General features: G+C 35.8%; 1 protein-coding gene across 1 annotated transcript; it reads left to right on the forward strand.

Annotated features, from left to right (window-relative positions):
- Nucleotides 1-1,606: 1,606 nt before the first annotated feature.
- On the forward strand, nucleotides 1,607-11,204 carry ssbp1 (single-stranded DNA binding protein 1). Its single transcript, XM_017494871.3, has 7 exons — nucleotides 1,607-1,737; nucleotides 5,748-5,804; nucleotides 6,031-6,088; nucleotides 7,090-7,230; nucleotides 9,903-9,990; nucleotides 10,621-10,709; nucleotides 10,914-11,204. The coding sequence occupies exons 2-7, from the start codon at nucleotides 5,781-5,783 to the stop codon at nucleotides 10,952-10,954; spliced, it is 441 nt and encodes a 146-aa protein (XP_017350360.1). The 5' UTR covers nucleotides 1,607-1,737; nucleotides 5,748-5,780; the 3' UTR covers nucleotides 10,955-11,204.
- Nucleotides 11,205-12,621: the final 1,417 nt, after the last annotated feature.

Genomic DNA, 12,621 nt, shown 5'->3' on the forward strand with positions numbered 1-12,621 from the left:
TTATGAGTGTTTTGTATCTTGTGGTATGGCCTTTATATTTCTGCTCTCAAAGTCTGATGTTATGAATACTGTGACTCAAATGCTGTGTAATGAAATTTTGGGATACATAAAAATAAGAAAGAAAAGAAAAAAACAGACCATTTGGACAGCCTGGGTTTACATCAGATCAGCACGCATCCCAATCTGCAGCTTTAGTGACATCACATCCTGAAAACACCTGGGAACTCAGTTTAAATTTAAGCATTTTCTTATCGAAGAAGAAAATCTACTGAATCACAAATACAAATCAAATGCAATACAAGTCAAGTATGCATTTGGTCTAAGGATGAGCAAGAGATGGTGTTAATATGTTTATTGCCCAGCAGATGTCAGGATGTCAGTTGTGTCCCAAACACTTTTAAGCTCTTAACCCTTGTGCATCCTTATGGACATTTTTGTCTTTTTCATTTGTTAAATATATATATATATATATATATATATATATATATATATATATATATATATATATATATATATATATATATATATATATATATATATAGTCATTTTGTCTGTGTTAAAGCAAACAGCATACATTTTGTAAAAAGTGTGTATTTTTATGGGAATTTTAATAATAATAATAATAATAATAATAATAATAATAATAATAATAATAATAATAAAGTGGTGGTGGGGGGGGGGATAATATATAATATTTCTATGACAGACATTTTTGTCCTTTCTGAATCTGAGTGGTAGTTTTGATGTTTTATTTATTTATTTATTTATTTATTAATCTGACACTACATAAAAAAATATGAATGCATCAAAATTAATGTTGTTGTTAATTACTGACATATAAAAGACTGTAATAATCCAAGAAAATTAATTCTGTTAGCATTTAGTATATGGAAAATTTTGCTTTTTTTTCTAATAAAATAAAATAAAATAAATAAATCTGTGGAATTAAGTAAACAAACCAGCATCTAAAGGGTTACAACTCTAAAAATGAATGAATGTTTGGTAATTATTATTAGAACTGATGCTGGTAAAACACAAACATAAAAAAAAACCTTATAAAAAATCAACGTCAGTGAAAGTGGAAATTTATTTATGACAGATATTTATAAAATTTATTTATGACAGTTTTTGGACAGGGACATATTGTCCTCTCCGGACCTATGTGTAATTATTTTTTTTTTTAAATTGACGCACAAGGGTTAATTGTTCATGATTCATTCATTCAACATTTCACACCTTCACATATTCACACCTAGTGACACTGTACCACTGTTACCTCCTTCCAACTTCCAAAAACATCAGGGACATCATTTGGGTCTCTTAATTCCAGTGAAGGGAAATTGTAATGTTACAGCATACAAAGACATTCTGTATAATTGTGTGCTTCCGACTTTGTGGGAACAGTGTTGGGGAGAAGCACATATGAGTGTGATGATCAGGTGTCCACATACTTTTGTCCGTATTGTGTTTGTTTGAACAGTCTGTGCGTTCAGAACGCACCTTTCACATAAACACAGACAAATAAACACATTTAAGAGGAATTATTAACGTGTTATTAGTTTGCTAAACATATTTTTATGGTCTGTACAACTTGACAGTAGAGTAAGTGTAACGTTAGCTAATATTAGTTAGCTTGACGGCTCTGAGTTTAGGACGGAACTATCCGGTCGGCCATGCATTAGCACGGAACATTTTGATGAACGGACCGGAAACAGCGTGCATTCCAACAGCGAACATGTAAGTTCAATTTAACTGTTACATTTACATTTATTCGTTTAGCAGACGCTTTTATCCAAAGCGACTTACAAATTAGAAAATACAAGCAAAGAGCAGAGCTAAATGATTTAAACAGTAACTCTAGCACTTAAGTGTGGGAGTCAGTGTGGAGTAGAAGGAAGGAGGAGCACAAATACTTTTAAGATGCAGCAGGCATGGGTGCCATGAATCCATTGAAACTTACTGAAAAGCTAAAAGATGCAGTGGAAGAGTGCATCAGGATGGATGAGGCATAAAACATCACTAATTTGGACACAAAGCAGCAGTGTGTATAGAAAAAGAAGAGAAAAAAAGATGTGCTAGGTGTAAATCTCCTGAGCATAAGTGTTGTAGCTGAGGAGGAAATCAGGCTGTACCTTATGGAGGGTGTGAGGTCATGAAAAGGGAGGTTCAAGTACAGAAAACCACATGTGCAGTGGTGTTAACACCTTGTGTTTGTAAATGAATGGATGAAATGGTTACAGGGTGATTGTGAACTGGTCTTAATGAGAAGGAGATGTGGTACTGTCACACCACCAGAGTTGTTCAGGAAAAGAAGGACCAAAGACCAAAGCTGTACGTCTGACGGCTGAAATAAGGAAAGCTCAGATAAACAAGGGGGACGTTTTTAAGTGTAGTTACGGATGCTGAGAAAGTGTAGGATATGAAGTACTGCTAAAGCTTAAAGACTTTTTAGACCAAAGGTCAATCAGAGTGGAAGTGGGAAGAACAACATCCAAACTTTGTGTTGTAGACAAATGGAACACCTGACCTCCACGGTGAGGAATTTCGCAGATCCCAGGAGAAATAGGAAGGTCACGACGAGGCTTTAAGGAAAAGAGGGATACATTTGCAGTGCACATTAAGGAAGTCTCAGAAAACCTATCAACTGGATAGAGGAACGGGCATTAGAGTGAGGGTTAGGTTTTTCCTTTGAAAAGTTAAAAACTGTAATGAAAGGGGGGTGGATGCTGAGGTTGAGGTTATATAAAGAACAATCTGAAAGAGTGGAGACATTTAGATTCTTGCACAGTACATATTGGAAAACTAATTAGGAAATGCAAGAAAGTGTTCAACTTAATGAGGAGTCTGGTATGGGAAGCCAAAAATATCAATTAAAGACATGGGTCTTTAGTGTACAGATCAGCTCATTGATGAGCTGAAGGAGTTAAATAGTATTAAAAAAAATAGTAAAGATTTAAAATGTCCTACTCATACGAATAACCTAGAGGACATGCAGACATGATAAGATATTAAGTTTTAAGCAATGGCCTCAGCACAAGTGTATTAAGTGCCTTGAAAAAACTTGTTTAGAAAACGGATGTCCGGTGTGGAACGCTTGTTTGTCTTTGGGTGCTCCTGTCAGTCATTTTGTAGACACTAGACTCTACAGGCCACTGTAGATCCTGGGGGTGGAGCTTTGTGGACATGAGTAGGAATGGGGTTGTTGTGGGAAGGCTCAAGGGTCTTTCAAATGTCAAATCCACCTACTTAAAGGTGCATTAGGTAAGATTAACGGTTAAGTACATGGGTTCGACCTTTGAATGATTTTATAATTTTCCTTGAGCCCACACCCTTATTCCTACCCATCTCAGTGAAGCTCCACCCCCAGGCTCTTCAGAGGCCATAGCGTAGTGTATTTAAAATGACTGTCAGGACACACAGCCAAACACAAACAAGTGTCAGTTTTCCAAAAGGGTTTTCTCTGTGATTTAATACACTTGTGCTTAAACCTTTCTATATTATCATGTTTTACAAATCTTTCAGGTTGTTCTTACAAGTATGAAATAAAAAATATTGCCTGTTGACCCTTTAGTCTAAATCATATCGTCACCAACTCTGTATCACTTAGACATTTATACACATTCCAGTCCAGTAGGTGGTGGTATTTCACCATAACTTTGGATGCCTGAACTAAAGACAATAACATTTTATACAAACAAACAAACAAAGGTTTATATATACTTTTTTGACAGTCATAGAACCCATTTATTCACTTGCTTCTTTAACTTTTGGAGTACCCGACTTGGTTTATGCCTTTAGAAATGCTCAGGATAAGGAGTTTGGTGTTTGTGTATCATTATTTAAAAGTGGATGTAGGATTTAGGTTATAGTATAGTATTAATCATTAATAGCATTAAAAAAATTGTTATAAATGATCCATCTTGTATTTAATGTTTATGTACTTCATTGTGGACGCCTCCATATTAGACTGATGCTGCCTTCAAGTTCTAGACGTTTGTGGTGTAAGTGGACAGCATGAGGAAACTTTATTTATTTATTTTTGTCATCAACAAAAGAACTTTATTTTGCCTTAATGACTGAACATAAAGAACTGAATAGATAATGCATAATTATCACTGAAAGAATGCTGAGTTCAAGTCAAGTCCTGTCAGAAACCTGTAATTAAGAGGTGAAGGTAAATTAACATGCCACCACAATGTCGTATTTACAACATGGGAACCTACTTAATGAGTTGGGTGTGCGTCAGTAACAATAACAAAATGTCATGAACATGAATGTAATGTCTACAGCAGGCGGTAAGATTTCAGAGATTAGGCAAAATAAACTTCTTGTCGCTGATGATACAGAAGTGTCCTCATGTCACTCGAACACACATCTCGTCACCCTTTCCAAACCCGGACGCCAGAACTTCCGAGGAGGACTTCAATGCAGCATATTGTGGACTTTTCCTACTCTGAGGTCATAATTTGACACTTATTCATGAATCACTTCCTCACTATCCCTCTATCTAACACACACACCATCATTTTCTCAATTAATATATCGCTCACTCTCACCCTCCTGTTTCATGCCATCTCTTGCAGTTCAGTTACCTTCAGTGAACACTTTATCCTGGTCAGGGTCACACTTATTCACACCTTGGGGCAATTTGGCATAGCAGTCCACCTACTGGAATGTTTTTGGGAAATCTGAGGAAACAAACAGATTACGATCATGTGAAACTCCACACAGACAGTAACCCGAGCTCGGGATCGATCCAGGGACCCTGGAGCTGCGATGTGGCAATGGTCTCTCTCAGGTTCAAATCAATGAGCTTTACTGTGATGGTTACAGCATTACCACAGCACTAAATTTACAAGAAATTGTATACAAATAGAAAAAGAAAACAAATCATAATAATATATAATCACACAGCACAAAAGACAGCCAGGTCTTTGTGTTAGTCATGTACTGTACTCCTCCTCTTCTTCTCTCCTAATAAGACAAGCAGTTCATCAGTGTTGGTAAGAGTGTAGAAGTGAGGATATATTTTCTAAGCTAGATTTTCCAAAATTGGCTGTTTATTTGATACTCACAGAAGAAGTGCAGTTCTGTTTTCACTCTCTGTCCATCTCTGCTCTTTTAATCAGCCAATCTCAATAGTACACAGAGTCGTCTGTATTTTGTCATTGTGGTCCTGTGTTTAATTGCAGTCACTATGTTCAGGTGATCTGCCACAGTATATAGTTGATTTAGGGCCAGAGAGCGTTTCCTCCGTGCTCGTGTTTGGCTTCTCCAGTGCCTCACGTAGATTTGTTTCTAGAGCATCACAGTTTGATTGAATCTGGTTGTTGTTCCACAGTAGAGCTGGGCGACGTGACAAAAATATCGTCGCGATACTTTTCTACAACACATGATACACGATGTGCATCACGATATGTATTTTAGCTAACAAACTGTTCGCAAAACAGTACTAAAATACACACACACACAAAAACATGTTAAACTGAGTTTGACAATACTTTAATGCCTACAAAGACAAAGAAGTACCATTCCAGTATCCGTTCAGTACCATTTAATTTCTAATTATTAAAAATATTTTGTTTAAAAAAAAAATCAGAATAAACACAATGATATCTCAGAAAAATGTATCGCGTAATCATTTGTCACGATATTGATATTATATCGATATATCGCCCAGCCCTATTCCGCTCTGCTGAATATGATAGGTTACTTGTTTTGAATATCATTTATATTTTTTCCTGTAGATTCACCAGACAGAAATCCATCCATAAACAGAAATGCTTCGGAGTGGATCAGCACTGGTAAGTATATCTTTGTACATAGTCATTTTTTTAGGTTAGCTTTTTCTTAATGGTTTTAACCATTTTGTATTCAAGTCTGTTTTTTGTTTTGTGTTTTTATCTGTGTTTTTTTATTTTCTTATGGTGTAAAGTGCCTTGAGAAGCTGCTTTAAAGGCGCTATATAAAATAGTTTCTACTTCTTCTTATTATTATTTTATATAACTACATGAATGTTTTATTCAACAGTTATTCAGGCAGATTGTCAGGAACAGATCCACAGATGCCAGTCTCATCTTGGAGAGATGTGAGTTTCAGGTTCTTCCACAATCGTTTCCATGACGACAGAAGACAGTATTTTTTATGGAAAAACGATTCCAATATTAACAGTTTGTGAGAGCATATCGGATCTCTCCATCTTAACGTTGAGAGATCTTTTTAACCTTGTGTTCGATGTTGACATTGAGGTTGAAGTGTACTGTGGCCGAGAGATGCGTAACACCCCGAAACACAATCGGGAAACACAAAACCAAACCAGACATCACAACATGATTTAGGGAAATGACGACTGTTTTAAAATTCCGATTTAGGGAAATGTTTTCTCATGGTGATTAGGTACCTTTTAAATAAATCATGCTGACATTAAAAGCTTAAACAAACTTTATTTGGTCTTATATACAGATATATATTATATACAATCGAGACATGTCCCATTATGTTTATTCGATAACAGCACATCATTTAGACTCCTTGTACCTGTGAGACGTAAGGCACATGCAGCATTAATAATAAAATAAAACTTTCAGCTCCACAGCTGGATGTGCTGCAGTTTGTGTTTTTAAGACAAATCCATACAGGTTCTTGACAGCAGTAGTAATGGGATCATCACCTTCTTTAATCAAAACACTGAGTGCACCCCAGTTCCTTCTTGCTCGACATCAATGACTGACCTCACTAATGCTCTTGTAGCTAAATGAACAGAAATCTCCACAGCCACACCTTCCCAGAAGAGTGGAGAATATTACAAGCAAAGTAGGAATATATCTGTAAAGAGATGTTGTTGCGGTCAGGTATTATACCAGTGCACTACTCTGTCACATGTTTTTATGTTTAAATGGTTAATCAGGAACAGTGGTTTGGTTTTGTACATTGATTTGTAAATAAAACTGGACTTGACTTGTGTGGCACTGACCCTCTCTTAGTCCGCTCGTAGTTTGATTCATCCTGAGTCAACACATGGGTGCCATTATTCACATTTTGCTCTAACATACATTAATACGTACTTCTCCTTCTCTGTCTCTCTCTCAGCCATTAACCGGGTTCAGCTGCTGGGGCGTGTGGGCCAGGACCCTGTTATGAGACAGGTTGAAGGTAGAAACCCCGTCACCATTTTCTCTATGGCCACAAATGAGATGTGGCGCTCGGGAGAGGGAGAGATCCCCATGACAGGTAACAGCATGCAATAAATATATATCAAATATGGAAATATACTCTATATGCACTAGTGGTATGATGGTAAACCTGTATGTAGTGTCCTGGCATATAAAAGTATGGAACGTGTATAACCTTGTTATTGTTTTGCTATACCAGTATGTGTTTCAGTGTTGTTCTTATAAACTGCTATAAAGTCTTAAATTATGTTCGAATTTCCAAAATATTCAAGCGAGTTTCAAATCATGTTATTTATTTATTATTACTCATGGTCTGTTCAGAACTGTAAATTGGTAAAGAGATGTATTATGATGTACTGCATTTTCCTGACAGCTAGATGCTATTGGTTCTCATAGTGGGGTTTGTAAATGTTTATTTGGTGATTGTGGTGGTACCCGTCATTTTTATTACGGGGTTCCAATAGTTGATAATAGGGCTGTAACTAATGATTATTTTCATAATCGATTAGTTGGCCGATTATTTCTTCTATTAATCGGATGGGGGAGGGGCAAACTTTCACTACCATTTTTTTCGTTTATTTAAAATAAAATCCACAAACTGAATGTTACAAATATAAACTTAAGACTAAAACTTTACACAACTGTTTATCCAATTATATACGATTGAAAAGAAGACAATACACACACACACACACACCAGAATATATATTACTCATTTAGGACTGTAGTTTAATTCGGTTCTTTTTTTTTGCATCTATAAAAAGTACTACGTAAATACTTATATAATAAGTAAACTTTATATATATATATATATATATATATATATATATATATATATAACACCTGACACACACACACAAAATCCCGTTTTAGAAAATCTCCACCAGAGGGTAGGTTACACAGTGCATAGTGTAAGTGTACAGTACGTCTTTTGTGACACAATTTTAGTATTTACTCTCCTAAGCGTGTTTTTGGAACAGAAGTAATGTAATGAGTAAATGTACCGCGCACAGACAGAATAATCGATAATGCGATTCGTTAACAACGATTTTCATAATCGATTTTTATCGATTTTATCAATTAGTTGTTGCAGCTCCAGTTAATACATTTTTCACTGGTCACTTTAATTGAATGTGTTTAATCCAAAACTCAAAAACATTCAGCCCATAGATAATGTAGACTTGGCCCTAAAGCATAGGTTCCTAAACTTCTTCAGCAAATGATCCCAAATGGACATTGTGAATTTTCTGTGTAAAATGTTCAGCGATTTCATGCACAGTGAGTTTAAACGCACTGAAAAGCGCTGTCATCGTGATTGTTGTCATGATCTGTGTCTAAAATCGAAAACTGACCTTCACTCAAAAATGTTTACTAATGTAGAAAATTCAAAGACTGGTATGCATAACAGACTATTCTGTAAGTGTGAAGGCTACATGGGAGGTTTTTCAGATTTAAACACTAACTTTAATAGAAAAACCAGGTTAGTGTTAGCACTCAATAACAGTCTAGAATAGTACACAAGTATGCAGTTTTTCTGGTAACATTCCACACAAAATCCATCTTCGAAATTTCTAGTATTCATTTGTAAAATAAATGAAGTGAGAAGAGATTGTGAGTTTCTCTCATAAACCACTAGTTTGGGAACCCCTGAATTATTGAATCCTGTCTGTGAATAGTTCAGAAATGTTTATTTATTTATTTTTTTTAACTCTGTGGCTTCATTAAGTAGCTGAAACAGTATTATATAAACAGTATTGTGGGATTTCTAAATAATGTATAGAAATGTAACACACACTATGGTGTTTGAAGAAGAATTCATTTCATTATATGACGTTCTGTAAACAAATGACAGTAAATACACATAACTACAAATTCACCTGATTATTAACGAATTGAACTGAACTCAGTTTAGTTTTCAAGATGGACAGAAATCACCCAGTTGAAACCCGTCTTCTGCATGCGGAATCGTGAGAGTTGAGGCTAAAAATGCAGCTTGGCAAAATCCTTTCCACACCAGCTGCTGCGAGTAAACTGATACGCTGTGAAAGTGTAAAAACCTGAAAAAGAATCCAGATAAACTCGTACATGCAGCAAGCACCACCATTTCAGGGTCACTGCTTCATTGAGAATCAATGTGAGTCAGATGTGGTCTGGTGGTTAACCCTTTTCTTTAGTGGATGTGGTTGAGGTGGAGCTGAGTCAGCTTCTATACATCTGTGCTGGGATTACGTGATAAACTAGCAACTCTGTAAATAACAAATCACTGTATATAAACAGAATGTACAACCCCAATTCCAAAAAAGTTGGGACGCTGTGTAAAAAAAAAAAAAAAAAAAACAATGCCATGATCTGCAAATCTCATAAACCCATATGTTATTCACAGTAGAACATAGAAAACATATCAAATGTTTAAACTGAGGAAATGTACCATTTTAAGAAAAAAAAAAAAAGGTCATTCTGAATTTGATTGCCGCAACACGTCTAAAAAAATTCGGGACGGGGACAACAAAAGGCTGGAAGAGTAAGTGTTACTAAAAAGAAAGATCTGGAGGTTAATTGGCAACAGGTCAGTAATATAATTGGGTATTAAAAAAAAAGTATCTTAGAAAGGCTAGGGTTAGGGTATTGGAAATCATTGTATTCTGTTTGCATTCTAATTGTGGTACTAGAATATAAAGAATATAAATCTATCCTTCGTTCATGTTGAATGTGTGACGTTTGGGTACACAGGAGATGTCAGTCAGAAGACGACGTGGCACAGAATCTCAGTGTTCAAGCCCGGTCTAAGAGATGTGGCCTATAACTATGTAAAGAAAGGGTATGTATACAGTGCAGTACACCTAAAGTGTTTTAAATGAGTTTCTGGTTATATATGTAGTGGTACCAAATAAGATGAACTTTATTGATCCCCCACTGGGGAAATTCCCTAATGTATATACATTTGAATTTGTGTCAGTACTTTTTACGATTATTAAAAAATAAACTCAGGAATGTGAAGTTTCAGCTCAGTTCATGACCGATCGGCCGATCACAACCAGGGCTAAAGACGTGGTACACAGCAAACTTTAGCTGCAGAACCTGTGTGCTAACTTAACTAATGTTAAGTAAGAAGTCTAACAAAGCTAATGTCATTGATTAAACATAGTCTAACAGTGCTAATGCTTTTTCTGTTATGATAAACATTGATTGTTTTTTTTAAATACGATGTAATACATTTGAGAATATAACAAGGCTTCAATAACTGAAATCTCACACAAACTATGACAATGCGAACTAGTAAGGGTAGTAATGTTAAGATATTTGGGGGTGTGTGGGTGGGTCAGGAGAGCGGGGAGAATGAACTATATGAAATGGTTTATTGTACGAGGTTTAAAGGTTAAAATACTTCAACAGATGATGACGACTTTGTACAACTGTCAGATATTTGACATTTAAAATCATTGTTCAGGTCTCGGATTCTCGTCGAGGGGAAGCTTGACTACGGAGAGTATGTGGACAAGAACAACGTGAGACGGCAAGCCACCACCATCATTGCAGGTTAGACATCACGTATCTGCTCGGCTCTGTAAATAACACTCAGCTAAAATATTCTGCTAAATATTAATGGTAGATGCCACTTATCTAGCCAGGCATTAGGAAGTTTAGAAGTTCATGACACCTTCATGACTTAGAAAATAATGATTCTGGGTCGAGTGTGGCTTTGTACTTCACCAACAATAGATCTTTTCTCTCTTTCTACAGATAACATTGTCTTTTTAAGTGACATACGGGATCGAGAGTAAAGGATTTTCCTGGAAGCTCATTAAACAGTACACAATGTATTATGATATTCTTGTTATTTGTTCTTTTGTGTGACTATGTTTGTTCAGCAGTTGAATGAAGGTATTATAATTATGTATGACTTCCTTATGTGAACAGAAGCTAACAGGTTTGACCAGACCTTACAGTGAATTTATACTCTTCTTCAAAAACATATTTGGTTTCATTATTGATATACTCTTACCTTGTATTGTAATAAAAAAATATACTGAACTCCTGTCTTAAGAGACTTGGTGTTAACTCTTCACCACAGTGGCAGTACTCATTTACGTTTTGTATAAAGACAGTTTCTCTCTTGTTTCCTGTATGAAACAAGATCCCTTTTAATCCTTTTATGTCCTACCGGTTCAGTATATCTGGTTTCAGAAGCTTTTAAACACTTGTTTCAGGGAAACTTCTTTAAGTGGTGGTTTCAGTAGTCTTTGCACTTGCTATATATAAAGATAGAGTTTCTAAACAGCCTGTTTTGTACACATGAAATATAGAATTAGGTGCAAAGATTTGCACATACTCAGAATAAAATAAATAGGTGTGCTTAGTTTCAGAGATGTTCGTTCATTAATACAAGTAACAAACATGCACAAATGGTGTATCTTGATAAAATCATAACGATAAAATCACTTCAGTGGTGTGCATCATGCTTTCTGAATGTGGTGTTTTTGTTTTTGTTTTTTTAAATCATTTATAAGTATGAATGCAAGCCTTTTGTCTTTATAAATGTCTATCATGTCTTTCCTATCTTTTGGATCCTCTCAGTTGTAAAATTCACAAACTGAAAGGGTGATGGTAAAACTTTGACTTTATCTTTTGGTTCTTTCAAAGTATTTTTATTATTGTATTTTGCAACACTGTATTGCCAAAAGGTTTGTACACACCTGACCATCACTACTCAATCCATCCTTGAACATCCCATTCCAATTTCATGGCCATTAATATAGAGTTGGTACCACATTTGCTGCTATAACAGCCTCCAGTCTTCTGGGAAGGATTTCCACTAGATTTTGGAGCGTGACTGTGAGGATTTGTGCTACATTGCTCTGATCTTGTGGTGTGAGGAGGTCTGGGGTGCAGTCTGTGTTCCAGTTCATCCCAAATGTGTTCAGTGGGATTGAAGTCAGAGCTCTGTGCAGGAAACTTGAGTTCTTCTACTCCAACCTTCACACACAGTGTCTTCATGGAGCTCGCTTTGTGCACAGGGACTTTGTCATGTTGGAACCAGTTTGGGCCTCTTAGTTCCAGTGAAGGGAAATTGTAATGTGAACAGTATACAAAGAGCTTCTATACAATCATGTGCTTCAAATTTTGTGGTAACAGTTTGGAGAAGAACCAAATATCCCTGCTGGGGGGGGGGACCCAAATAGAAACCATTATGGAAATTCTAACAATTGCCATTACAAACCATCACCTAACCATTAAAACCATTAGCATTATTTATCCTTGATGGTATCCACTAGATATAACCTGCCACCAACAGAAGGCAACAAATTAACAGTAGATACCCACAGGGTCCATTACAGTTTCCATTAAAACCAATACAATTGTCATTGTATAACCATTAAAAACATTACAATTTCTATGAATGTTTCTATTATTATTTTATTTATTTGTTTGTTTGTCTTTGTTTTCAGCA

Source organism: Ictalurus punctatus, chromosome 19, assembly GCF_001660625.3.
Source record: "Ictalurus punctatus breed USDA103 chromosome 19, Coco_2.0, whole genome shotgun sequence".
NCBI classification, from domain to species: domain Eukaryota; kingdom Metazoa; phylum Chordata; class Actinopteri; order Siluriformes; family Ictaluridae; genus Ictalurus; species Ictalurus punctatus.